General features: G+C 33.9%; 1 protein-coding gene across 16 annotated transcripts in view; it reads left to right on the top strand.

Annotated features, from left to right (window-relative positions):
- The window catches only part of SUPT20H (SPT20 homolog, SAGA complex component), a 33285-nt gene that overhangs the window by 6833 nt on the left and 12558 nt on the right, over positions 1–13894 (top strand). For 10 of the 16 annotated variants that reach the window (XM_074378086.1, XM_074378083.1, XM_074378085.1 and 7 more), the window contains 11 exons: positions 1759–1888; positions 2860–2963; positions 5400–5516; positions 5624–5677; positions 7878–8017; positions 9553–9709; positions 9809–9865; positions 10674–10745; positions 11479–11636; positions 13092–13118; positions 13689–13721. In XM_074378086.1, coding sequence (XP_074234187.1) covers positions 1759–1888; positions 2860–2963; positions 5400–5516; positions 5624–5677; positions 7878–8017; positions 9553–9709; positions 9809–9865; positions 10674–10745; positions 11479–11636; positions 13092–13118; positions 13689–13721 — 1049 coding nt within the window. The remainder of the gene's footprint in view (positions 1–1758; positions 1889–2859; positions 2964–5399; positions 5517–5623; positions 5678–7877; positions 8018–9552; positions 9710–9808; positions 9866–10673; positions 10746–11478; positions 11637–13091; positions 13119–13688; positions 13722–13894) is intronic. The other 6 variants (XM_045514103.2, XM_045514107.2, XM_045514105.2 and 3 more) reach the window with 2 other exon arrangements.

The following is a 13894-nucleotide window of genomic DNA, read 5'->3' as shown; positions in this document are numbered from 1 at the left end:
TATTTTATAAGTTTTGACTTATTGTTAAAAAAACAATTTAACTGAGTAAATTTGAAGATCTATTGACTTTGTTAAACGACTCATGAATCAGGCAGCATCTCATCTGGCAGAGATACTCTGAGGAGTTATATATAACATGGAAGGCTTTTAGTATAAGGCAGGCAGGACAGGGAAAGAAAGTCAACAGCAAGGAAAAAAATGAGAGTTCATTGGAGGAAAGTAAAAGTTCAGGAGATGACAGCTTTTCAGTGGCTGAGCTGCAGGTGTTTTCCATCGCTAGGGCTGCATCCCTTTTCCATTCACTCTTGCTGGATAAGAAGAAAGTCTTCCTTTCCCCAGTTGGGGAGGTAAAGTAGTTGCATTTCCTCTTTGAGTGTGCAGGGTAATTCTCTTCTTGTTGGGATCAGCAACTGATGTCTTCCCATTTGGGGTAATTCATGATGAATGGTGGGACATGAGAACTCCCTCTACAGGCCTTCTCCACTTTAATTTAGTTGAGGTTTCCTTTTATTAACTTTCACAGTATACAACCATAAACTGGCAGTACAGTCAGTATAATGAAGATGTCCATTAATTACCTCAGAGACGTAGCTAAGGTAGGAGAGATACCTAAGTGAAGATTCTAAATTGGGGTTGACAACCATTGTCCAACAGCCATATTAGGCCCACATGTTTTTGTAAATGAAATTTTATTAGAGTCCAGCCACACCCCTTAGTTTGTCTTGTCCATGGCCAATTTTGAGATTAAGTAGCAGAGTTGAGTACTTGCAACACAGACCATATACTAGCCTAAAACACTGTCTGGTCCTTTAAGAAAGACATTTTCTGACTTTCCATCAAAGTAGTTAAAAGTTGCTTTGCCTTTTTTTTTTTGAATTTTCAAAATGCAATTTTTTAATCTTATGTTGACAATAGATCAAGAACTTGCCATTTCTTTCCGCTTATTACTGTGTGTATATACATGTTTAATATAAAATACTCAAAACAGATTTGTTTTTTGGGATCCAGTGAAAATAAATGTTCTATTGACTGACATCTTTAACAAATAAGTTTTTTTTATTTTTGTACTCAAATAAGATTTGATGAAAGGAATTGTAAGCGAGCTTCATTTCAAATCACACATTTCTAAAATAATGGATTTTCATGTATGTGTATTATGTTTCCTGATAGTTTTTTGTTTTGGGGTGTTTTTATTTTTGTTTTGTTTTAGCAAAGTGGTTCCTAAGGAGCTGTTAAATTGAATTTACATAAAATTACTTAAATTGTTCATGTCCCCTTACCAGTTAGATATTTTGGGATTTAACATTTCAGCTACTTAGAGCTATTGAACTTGTTGGGATCTAATTTAGGCCATAAACTATTTAAATAATGTGCTTTGTAGCAGTACAACCAAAGAGAATGCCCCAAATTATTTATTTGTATAGATTTATTCTTAATAGAAACTAATTATACATAATATCATGTTTTTAAAAAAATTTACATTTAACAGTTTTTCTTTTAAAATATTTCTAATATTTGCTACTTGTGTGCTCAGAGGTACATACTTTATATTTAAGTATTTTTATTGTTTTATAGGTCACTGGTTTTTCTTTCTGATAATAATTCATCTGCATAAAACATAGTAATAGATCAGAATTAACTTTACATAGATATGGAAGGAGCACCAAGAGATTAATTCAGATCTGGTTTTGTTAAATGATTGCATTATTTATTAAAGTTATGCTGGATTATTTTCATGAGCTCTACCTCTTTTTAAAGCAGAAATTAAGAAGAAATGTGAACTTGTTAGAGAAGCTTGTTATGCAAGAGACATTGTCATGTTTAGTGGTCAACCTATACCCAGGAAATGAGGGATATTCTCTGATGCTCAGGGGGAAAAATGGATCAGGTAAGAACCTCCAGAGGGCAGCAGCCATGAAAATCTCTCTGCTTGGCAGAACGTGCTGTCTTTTAGAAAAGCAGGTTCTTACCCTGCTAAATGAGCTGTCCTTCAGATCAGTTGTGACTTGATAAAAGAAGATTTTGATTCCAAATTTTCCTCTTCTTGATATTTTATTGGAACATTAGAAGTTATTAGATTTCCTGAATTTAAGAAGTCTTATGATTGAAGTAGGTCTTTGAAGTTAAATTATAAAAGATATAATTTTAAAGTAATTGTCAAAATTTTCTTTTGTTCTATTGGTGTTTATATATTAAGATAGCATAAGGTGTTTTAAGGTATGTTTTTCTTCTGCATTTTGAATATATTTTGAGTCTGAAGCTTTCAAAGTTAAGCAGATTCACTGTCTTTTGAGTAGTTTTCATATATTAACATTTTATTCCTAATAATGTGAGTATAAAAATAGTTCTAAAATTTACGTACTCTTAGATTTCACTAAAGAGGAGTTTAAGTTTTGATAGTGATGATATTATGGGTTCTACAAGGAACTTAACCTAGTTAAGAAATTTTTCTTATATTGGTTATTAATTGTAAAATGTAACAGTGAGAGAATTATATTCTATAAGTGATTATTTTACAGAGGCAATGCCAAATTACTATTCCAATTTCCAGATTTTATTAAGCAGTCTTCAGGGAACTTTTGGTTAACAGATGTTAGAATTTTATCATATTCTGTTTATTGTGCAACTGGCTGTGATTTATATTGTGATTGTTGTGCCACATGTTTTTCCATAATATGTTAGGTGTTTTTCTCCTTTCTGGTCTAAAATTGTATATAGTTTATCAAGCTTTTCAGCAGTATATAAGGTGATTTATTTATAAGACTTAAATAAAGGACTTCAGGAGAGCTTTTGGCTTTATTCTCTTTACCTTTTTGGTGAGCTTTATCATTTTCAGAAACTTTATGTTTTGAAATTAAGATTCTGAGACCATTCGACTGCCTTATGAAGAAGGGGAATTGCTTGAATACTTGGATGCAGAGGAATTACCTCCTATTTTGGTTGACCTCCTGGAAAAATCTCAGGTACAAAATTTGTCTCTTAAAATGTCCTTAATTTTCCACCTGTATGTTTTATGATAAAGAATATTTAGTTATGTCCTCAACAGTGGTTGGAACATGAAATGAGATATTACACATAGTTATATGAAAATTGGTTTATTGTGGGATATTTATCCTTTAAACTGTACTGAAATGTATATATAGATTTAGTTGATTTTTCTAAAATTGCTGTAACAATTAGCTCATCCACTGGAAATATCCCTATAGCTACAATCAAGAAATTATGGTGAGAGAGGGTATAGCTCAGTGGTAGAGCACATTCTTAGCATGCATGAGGTCCTGGGTTCAGTCCCCAGTATCTCCATTAAAATATGTAAATAAACCTAATTACCTCCCCCCCAATAAAAAAATTTTTTAAGAAAAATAGAAATTACGGAAGAAACTGCTTACACCCTTGGGTTCACCCCAGCCATACTGTGGTCCTTTACTGAGGAAAAAGAAGCCATCAGGTGCAACTTCCCCTAGCATCCCCACATCTCTGTCCACACTTTCTGCCTGCCTTCTTGTCAAAATGGATGTTCCTAAGGCATCCTCTCCACTTGAATTCTGGATCCTTCTCCTCCTCATCAAGGATTTACAACTTTAATCCTTCTCTCTTCTATTTATTTTCCTCTCTCTGTTAGATAAAAAATAGAAGTGTACTGTACCATCTCAACTTTTTTAAAAAATCCTTTTCTGTTGTCATCTTAATTGGTCTCTTAGCAAAGTTCAGTATAAATGACTACTTCCTCTTTGAAACACTCTTCTTTCAGCTTCTTAGTATCACCTTCCTGGTTTTTCTCTTATTCTTTCAGTCTTTTTTGCTGTCATCTCTGTTCCCCTGTAAATATGTTCAGGGTTCAGTCCTAGGCACTCTAGTAACACCTCTCCCTAGATGGTCTCAAACAGCTTCATGAGTTTAAAAAAATGACGTTTAGTTCCTTGTTCCTTGCTTGTATCTCACTCAATGACCATTCCACCAAGCTCCAGACTTTTTTTTTTTTTTAATTTTAACTAAGCCCTGGAATGTTTACTATGATATATAATAGGTTCTTCAAAGTTACCATAACAGAACAGAACTTTTTATTTTTACCCCGCAAGCCAGTTCCATTACCAGTCTTTCCAGTCTAATGGATGACTCTGCTCTCACCTTCCACATTCAGTCCATCAGCAACTGTCAACTGTACCTTCAGAATATATGGTCTTGACCTTCTATAGTTACCTTGCTGAACTTCCTGTTTTCATTCTAGAACCCCAGAAATCAATTTTCCACAAACAACCAGATTAAGCTTACAAAACAAAAACAAAAAAACCAAAAACCAAGAAGTCCCCTGCTTAAAGTTCTCCAGTGTCCTCTTGCTGTACAGAACCCCTGCGTTTCTCTTTGTCTTCACCTCCTGGCTCTCATCCGCACTCAGTGCACTCCAGCTATCCATGCCTTCTTTCCATACTAAAACACACCAAGCTTATTCCTGTCTTACTCATCTGCTGTTCTTTCTATCTGGAGTCATCTGTCCAGATGTCTGGCCCTTTGTTGTGATTCAGATTTCAGCTGAAAGTCACTCCCTCAGAGAGTTATTATCTGAGTACACAGTCTAAATTGGCCCCTCCCTATTTTATTTCCTTTATAGCATTCATTATCTCACATTATCTTGTTTATTTGTCGCATGTTTATTGCCTGTCTTCCCACTCTGAGAGCAAGTACCTCACCACTTTATCTGTGGAGCTTCTTGGATAGTGTGTGGCACACAGTTCACGTTGCAGTGGCTCAGTAAAAACTGGTTAAAAAGCATGAGCATAGTAACAACTGATAAGTTGGAGGTCATGGTAGCCACTTGAAGTTCTGAATGGGTGAAAAACACCAGGACCATAAGCAACTGTGGCAAGTGATAATTAGCAAGACTTGAGTGATAAAAGATTCTTAGGACTAAAAAACAGTACCTTTAACAGAAGACTATTTGAATTAATGTTAGTTTTCTTCCTTGTTATTTTTCTTCCTCTTATTAGTAAAAGTTGTCTTCTGGGAATTTTAGCAAATCAGTAAAGCAGATGTGTCCATAAGCTGAAACTCTGGCATGGTTATTGACAATTTATAACAGTGACAAAGTTAGCAGAGTACAACAGTGAGCCACTGAGCGTCAGAAAGAAGAGCAATTCCAGTGACCTGTAACATTCATAGTATATAAATGCCAAATGTCAGTCTGTAACTAGGAAACAGCATTACACTGCTTCTTGAATCATAGTGATAAACATAAAACAGTTCCTTCAAAAGGGTGTATGTGGTGGTAAATCCACCAAGGAATTCCGTTTAAGAACATGTGAGTGGTCAGTGTGAGATAAAAAACCTGAGCATTCAGTATAAACCCACTTGTTGAGACTTCTGAAAAATGACATTTACTTAAATATTTTCACCCAAAACAGGTTAATATTTTTCATTGTGGATGCGTCATAGCAGAAATACGTGACTACAGGCAGTCCAGTAATATGAAATCTCCTGGTTACCAAAGTAGGCACATTCTCTTACGTCCAACCATGCAGGTAAGGAATGTTTAATTAGGTATTATTTCAGGTTTTATTTATTAAATGTCTTCATATGCTTGCATGCCTATACATTAATATGTTTTTAATTTTTTTTTTTCTTCTAGACTTTAATCTGTGATGTACATTCAATAACAAGTGATAACCATAAATGGACCCAGGTTAGTTGTTCTGTTTTTTAATCCGAAACAGGTAATATACAGGATGAAACAATACTTACTAAGTTAAGCAGAATGTATTTTCTGCTCATAATTTTATTTATGAGTAAAGTTTGGGATTCTGTCATGAGCTTTAGAAGTTAAGGGTCTCTACAAAGATGCAGTAATCCTTCAAGAAAGTGAAACAGTTCAGTCCCAGTTGCTTTAGGACCTGATCTGCCCAATGTGAAACTTAGATTTTTATCCCCTCTCAAACAGAATGTTTTCTTCACACCATAGATAAAAATAGATAGTGATTTTCTGTCGTCTAGGATTCTGAAGTGGGCCTGGCCTGTCTTTCTGCCGGCCATGCTGGTTGTAGCACCAACAGACTTCTCTTATCCTGACAAGAGCCAATTAATCCTCCAGTGCTGGCTCAGTATATATGCGGTGCCCACTCGCAAGAGTGTTCACTTCCCTGTTACTATAGAGAGGAATAGTTACTAAACTAAAGAAAATGTCAATAATGAGAATTATTCTATCTCTGAAATAGGATTATAAAGTAAGATTCAGTTCATCAGTAGCTATCAAGTGTTGTGTTGTAGTTTGGGCTGTAGTCTTTTCGTTTACCAGAATATTAAATGCTATTAAAAGGATGTTAAAAAACAAACTCATTGATCACCGTTGGAGGTTCCTAAGGCATCAGTTTCTTACTCTGAAGATTGGTAAATAAGAGAAGAGACTGTAACCTTTATTCTGCCTTTTCTGTGTGAACTGTACTTTAGGTAGCCAAATAGTAACTAAAGGAAAATTCTTTAGAAAAATTTCAGCTAATAGGTGTAAAATGAATGATAGACTTTCTATAATGTCATCAGCTTGGAAATCTTAATCTTGGTGGTAATATTTCTTAGATGTGGAAGACCAATAATCTGACTAAACCCTCTGGTATAAAAGTGGGGCATTTGGTCATTGTGTGCCTTTTGGTGTGATGGATGGGAAAGAACTCTTGTCTAATAAAATAGAACTTTAATTTAAATCAAGCCTCTGTGTAACTAACAGTTTAAAGGTAATTCAATGAATAAGAGAAACTATTAAATGATATGGATGAGGCAGCAACCAGCCAGATCCAGTTAAACGATACCAAGGGAAAATAGTTGGTCAAATATCAACAAATCAAGTGCATTAGAAAAGAAAAAAGATGGGGGAGGAGGTGATCATTTCAAAAAAAAATTTTAAGGTGTTTAGGTGAGGTAAAAACCAAATACAATGTGTAGGCCTTAGTTTGAGTTCAAATTCAAACAAACCAATTAAAAATAGAGATAATAGGAATTGAAAATCAGACTGGATATTAGAGGTCCTTATCAGTGGTGCATGATGAAGGATTTTCAGATGAAATAATACATCAGAGATGTATTTAAAATTACTCTAGGAAAACAAAAACAAGAAGTTAGAGGAGTGGTTGTTAAATGAAATTGGATATTGGTACATGGGTGTCATTACATTTCTGTTTTGTGTATTTTTGAAAATTTCCATAATAAAAGTTGAAGAAACCTATTGAAAGAAGCAGCGTTTCTTCTGCTTTTTTTTTTTTTGCAAAAATTCTACTCAGCAGTATATTAATCGACTCATATGACTTGTAAAAAATTTATTTCTAGCCATTAAAATATTTCAGTGTTTAGGCTAAAAAAAAGTAGGATTCAGTAGAATGAGTTATATAATACCATTAAAAAGCCTGTATAAACTTTGGAATTGGGTGTATAGAGTTTACACAGTATTAGTGGAGTCATTTTTGTTCTTGTAATAAAGTTAAGCTGAGTATAGAATGGGACTGTTATCTCTGTTACCGAAAGTGCTGTCATCCATCTTGATCCTGCAAGCTTTGTGGGAGCAGAGGATTTTATCTGTCTTGTTCACTGATTTATCCTTGACATCTAGGACAGTGCCTAACACACTAACGGCTTAGTAAATACTTGTTGAGTTAATGGATAGGCATTCTTACAATTTGACCACTTTGTATACTATACAAATTACGGAATTTCCATTAGTAGTCTCATTATGCTGTCAAGTTTCTAAAGTTTACACACTTAAGTTAGAACTTGAAATACTGTTGCTATTTTACTGTGCTCCTTAATAGAAATATTCCAAGGAATAGTTCTAGATTAAGTGATATATGTGATTTGAAAATCTTATATCTCATTTTGAAACATGCTTTTATACATTTCAGGAAGACAAACTTTTGCTTGAGAGCCAACTGATTCTGGCTACGGCAGAACCACTGTGTCTTGATCCTTCTATAGCTGTAACCTGCACTGCAAACAGGCTGCTCTATAACAAGCAGAAGATGAACACGCGCCCCATGAAACGGTAACTGCCTTTGTGGAAGGATAAGCCAAGAGGTGCTCCTAGAATGCTAGCTCTGAATTTTGCAGTTTATGGGATCTTTTCCCTCTCAAGTAGAAAAGCGCTCTGATTTTTTTTTTTAAACTTGGATTTTTTTAAGTTGCCTTTTAATACTTTTTTGTATCAGAATTCGAATTTTTTTTTATACTCTGCTTTATATTGAAATGATGCACACTCTACATTCTTTGGAAAAACAAGTTCAAAGTCTGTTCACCAGAAAGAAATTCTGAGATGAGACAGGTATGAGCAGAAAGAATAATTTATCACTTCCTAGTACCCAGTAGCCACCTTAATTTTGATTAATATTACCTTTAAAGAAATAATTCATAATTTATTTTTGAGATTTAGGAAAAAATGATACAGTTTGTGAAGTCAGTTTATAATTAAATGCCTTTTTATAACATGGTAACTTGTCTTTGAGTGTATTAGCTATCTTTTTTACTTAATGAAGTAAAAGAATGCATATTAATTTGGACTGCAGTTGTGGTTGGCTCATCATTAAGTTCTCTTTGCGTAATTGTTTGAGTTGCCCACTTTGGATTTTTCTCAAGTTTGAAGCGGCTCAAATAACCTATCCATTTTCTAAATTCCCTGATTCACTACTGAACTAATAAATGCTGAGGAAAAGGTACAGTTTTGGAGATAGTAAAATAAGTCCATATAGGATCCATTAGCAGTCCTATAAAGTCTCCTGTGTTCCTGTCCACAACTCTCCATGCTCACCACCAGTACCTTCAGCCAAGCCACGGTCATCTTCATCTTGACATCTGTAATAAACTCCTTCCTAACTGGTCTTCCTACTTCACCTTTACTCCCTTCTGGCCTGTTTGGCATGTAAGCAAACCAGAGTAATGTTTTAAAAACCTCAAAGCAGATCATGCCACCACTTGCTTAAATTCCTCTAAAGCACTATTGTACTTCACATTCAGTCCAAACATATCATTCATCTGCAAGGCCCTTGCCTCACCCTCTGACCTCACCTCCCACTGGATGGACCCTTTAGTCACACCTACATTTTCTGTTTTAAAAACAAACCAACTTCATTGCTGCTTCTGTACCTTTTTAAATTCTTCTCTCTGCATCAAATACTCACTCTCTGATCTTTCCGTAACTCATTTCCTCTTGTCATGTCTCTGCTCACAAATCATTTCTTCGGAGTTCTTCCCTTCCTCTCCCTTCCCTAACATTGCCCTTTCTATCACTTGTCCACCACAGTACTTTGTTCTTTTCTCCTAGTGCTCCTTGTTATCTGGAATGATCTGACCTGTTTACTGGTGAATGTCTGTCTTCTGTTCTGGACTGTCAGCTCCATGGTAGCAGGAATTTTGTTTTTCTTACTCATTTTTATTTCAGCAGTGCCTAGGATATTGGTTGGCAAGTGACAGTGTTCTACAAATCTTTGTGGTTTAACTTCATATTTAACACTTACTATTTAAAACCCATATTTATTCAGTTTCCCCTTATTAGCTTTATTTAGTTCAGGTCTCTTAATATTTCAGGTGTTTCAAGAGGTATTCCAGATCCTCTCTGAATCGGCAGCAGGATCTGTCTAATTGTCCACCTCCTCCTCAGCTAAAATTACTTGATTTCTTACAAAAAAGGAAGGAAAGAAAAGCAGGTCAGCATTATGACCTCAAAATTTCTAAAGCAGGAAATGTAAGTATATATTTTTAAGTGAACCTTATTATTATGCCAAATGCTTTGTGTTATTTTGAATTTTCAGTATACTTATTTATATTGTTTTTAATTTTTTAGTGTGTAGATATGTGGAAACGGAGTCCCTGTAATTTGGCCATACCTTCTGAAGTGGACGTAAGTCAGTTCTTGAATTGCACTTAGTTTCATATAAGATTTCTAGGTTTCACTAATAGTAGCTTATACTTTGGGAAAACAAAGACTCTTACGTTTTAAAATTTTTATTTATTTACTTATTCATTGTTTTATTGACTAAAAGATTCTTTAAATTCTATAGTGCTTTATAATTTTGAAAAGTTGCACACACGTGATTTCATATAATCCTGTAATAACCCTTTTGTGTTCCATTCACCCCTATACTGCTCCTCCCCTTTTCCCCTCCCCTGGTAACTACTAGTTTGTTCTCTGTATCTGTGCAAAGATAAATCAACTGCTTATTTTCAGAAGCTACATTCTTCTTTCACATTAATTTGTCTAAAAATATAACTCATTATAGGTCTGTGTTTAGAGCAGGAAGAATAACTAAAGAATTTCAAAAAATTGAAAAAGATGGTACATATTACATAATATGCATAAAATGCGTCTGATTTTTTTCCATAATATTTCATCATAATTTCCTGATAATGCTTCTTTCCTCACTGGTTAAATTTAAAAATTAGTAATATTGGAGCATTGGCCAAGATGAGGAACCTTGAATCGTATTCTTTGCTGATCCATGATACACATCAGCAATAAATGAGCAAAGACAGGAAAAAGGTCTTTTGATGGGAGGTCCCGTATTTCTTTTATTTTCCTATTTCTTTCTCCTGTTTCTGTTATACACTCAACTCTTTAGAATTGGTTAGTTACTAAGTTACTTAGGTTTTTCTCTTTAGTTATAATACTGATTCCATTATATCTGCTGTCTCTTGATTTGATTGCTTAGGTGGAAAAATACGCCAAAGTGGAAAAGTCTATCAAATCTGATGACTCACAACCAACAGTCTGGCCAGCCCATGTAAGTAACCATTGCGGTCTCCGTATCTAATGCTGTTTCTAATCTGGGATCTGAATTTATTAAATTTAAAGTATAGTAGCCTTTACTTTGGGATTTTTTTTTAAAGAACTTTCTGGGAGTTCACTGAATTAAAAAAGGGACAAACTTTAATTTTTTTTCAAGAAGTATGGTTTCTATTCTAAAGGGCATTTTTAATGCATAACTGCATTTTTACTCTTGTATTGGTCACATATTGGTAGTTCTGACTTGTTTTCTGTTTCAAGTTAGTAATTAGTAAGTTACTGTAAGGATATCAAATGTTTTGTGTACGTTTCCCTAATAGCAATTATAATTTCTTAAAGGGAGAAATAGGAATACTTGATTAGATGAATCTAGAAGTGCAATGATGACAGATGTTTTTGTATTTGCAATAGCAAGAAGAATGATGATAAGTAGAAACAGGTTTGTTTTTGAAAGTTTTAGCCTCTTAATATTTCGTATTTGCATTCATATCTCCATTATATGCAATTCTGACGTTTTACTCAGGCTCTGTTAACTAGATACCCCTTTGGAGCTCTCATTCGCAAAGTACTGTGTAAAAAAATAATCCTGGGCTTCATTGTCTTAGGCACTCTTAAATAGGCCTATAGACTATGTTCCATTAGTCTTCTAATTGTCAGATATGTTACTTTGTCATTTATTTCTGGTTATGTATTTACTGGAGAAGGTATTTATTTGGAATGTTCTTTTTCAGGATATAAAAGATGATTATGTGTTTGAATGTGAAGCTGGTAATCAGTATCAGAAAACAAAGCTGACCATTTTGCAGTCACTTGGTGATCCACTTTACTATGGTAAAATACAGCCATGTAAAGAAGATGAAGAAAGTGACAGCCAGATGTCTCCATCTCAGTGAGTTAGATGCATGTAATTCACAAAATAAGCCATCAGAATTTATTTAGCAACTAATGGTGAACTATTAATGACTCACAATTTCCCTTCGGGGTTTCATTTGTTAGTTAGATAGTCCAGTTAGATTTGGCAGCAAACCTTTAAGTAAACTTAAGTTGTAGTTACCATATTGTCCAGGAGTTCTTTAAAATAATTGTTTCCTTTTTAAAAACCTATTCTGTAATTATTTTTATTTTTGCTTTGAAGATATGCCTGTGATATCCCTCTTGATATATTTATGTGTTGCCACTTTAACCTCTCTGTGAGCATGAAGTGCTTCTGGGCGATAGTTTCATATGGGAAGCAAGTTTACTCTAAATATAAATGTAAAAGCTATTAAAAATGCTTGATATTTCAGCACTGCCTGTAAGGACACAGATTCAGTACTTAATGTAGTTACTGGCTCTGGAGATACGTATACAGTTGTCCCTAAGTATCCACAGGAGTTTGGTTCAAGGACCCCTGGATGCTCAAGTCTCAATATAAAAATGGTGTTGTATTTGCAACCTACACACATCCTCCCACATATTTTATCTAGATTACTTGTAATACCTAATACAATCTAAATGCTATGCAAATAGCAGTAAGTGCAATTTAAATGTTACATAAATAGTTGCCCCCCATGGCAAATTCAAGTTTTGCATTTTTGAGCTTTCTGGAATTTTTTCCCCTGAATATTTTCAGTCCATGATGGTTGAATCTGGGGATGTGGAACCCACAGATACGGAGAGCCAACTAGTTGATCTTCCTAAACTTACAGACTGCATGTATTTACTACAAGATACCCAGTATTTAGTTTTAGTTGGGTGTTAGTTTTATTATTACTTCTGTTTTTTAATCAAGTTGGTGCTGTTCTATAAAGAGGAAAAAATAAAGAGGAACTCAGGAGAAAAAAGCAGGGTCCACCTCTGCATTAAATCATTACAAAATGCTAGTTGAAACTACAAAAGAAAGATGGATTTTAAAGAATAACCTCACCAATACCTAAGTAAAAGTTGATGGGAGGGAACAATAGCAATCAGGAAATCCTCAGCTAATTTTTTCACATTAGTAGTTTCTGTTTTTGTAGAAAGATCAAATATTTTAACTATTTTTTGAGTCTTCTTAAAGAGACACATTGGTTATTTTAGTTATTAACTTTTCTCAAACACAAGGGAGTAACATACATTCTCTCATTTAAAAAAAATGGTTCAAAAAAAAAAGGTTCAAAAAGCCAACTGATTAGATTTGTTTAACAAGAACATAATTGAATTTTTTGCTTTTTACATCAGGACATTGCTGCAAAAATGCTGCATGATTTAATTACCTTCCAGTCATTCTTCCATATTCATAAATTACTTGATTAAATCGCTATGAAGTGAAAGTTTGAGCTGCATTAACCAAGTTTTTTTCTTTTTTTTACATTTTATATTTCAGCTTCTCCACAGATGATCATTCAAATTGGTAATTAAAAAATAAACAAACTCACTATTTTAATCTGTTAAGAAATCATATAAATGTCAAACTCTTTTAAAAGACTTGGTGAAGACACTTTATTTGAATTGGCGGTGATCTTCCTTGTCTAAAATATATTCTAAGATCCTGCCATGTAGACATTAATAACAACTTCCAAAATCAAAGATGAAAGTGAGAAGAAGGCCAAAGGCCTTGCACACAATTCAGTGAATTTTGTTGTAGGACAGATACTTGCAAGGATGTATAGCTCTTGTTAACTTTCAGCCCAGATTTTGTTTTGATACATAGGTTTTGTGCCAAAATAAATATCCCTTAAATTAAATCAGCCAAATTATTCACAGAATTGTTTTATAATGCATGCAAAACTTGGTCACTGCTTCATATTTTTTAATGTATTTAACAAGATTTTTTTTTTCTTTTTTTCATGGTATCTTGGTAGATTTTAACTCAGTCTCTAAAATTACTGTCATTAAAATATGGAAGCCTTCAAAAGTAATCTCAGGGCCTTTTAAAGCAAGTCTAGATATCTAATACTTTCCTCTTTTTTTTTTTATGTAGGTTCATTATTGGATCAAAGACTGATGCTGAGAGGTAAAAATAGTTGTATCTTTATTTTTGATCTGGATGGATATGATCAACTTCACTCTTACAGGGTAGAGAGTATTCCATTAGGAGTCAAAGCTTTGATTTTAATTATGCTTTACTAGGATCTTTTACTAGAAATAGGAAAATAACAATTAAAAGAATGTTTAAAGTAAAGCTTT

Source organism: Camelus bactrianus, chromosome 14, assembly GCF_048773025.1.
Source record: "Camelus bactrianus isolate YW-2024 breed Bactrian camel chromosome 14, ASM4877302v1, whole genome shotgun sequence".
NCBI lineage: Eukaryota > Metazoa > Chordata > Mammalia > Artiodactyla > Camelidae > Camelus > Camelus bactrianus.
Note: the sequence above shows the minus strand (reverse complement) of the source record. Positions and strands in the feature narration are given on the sequence as shown.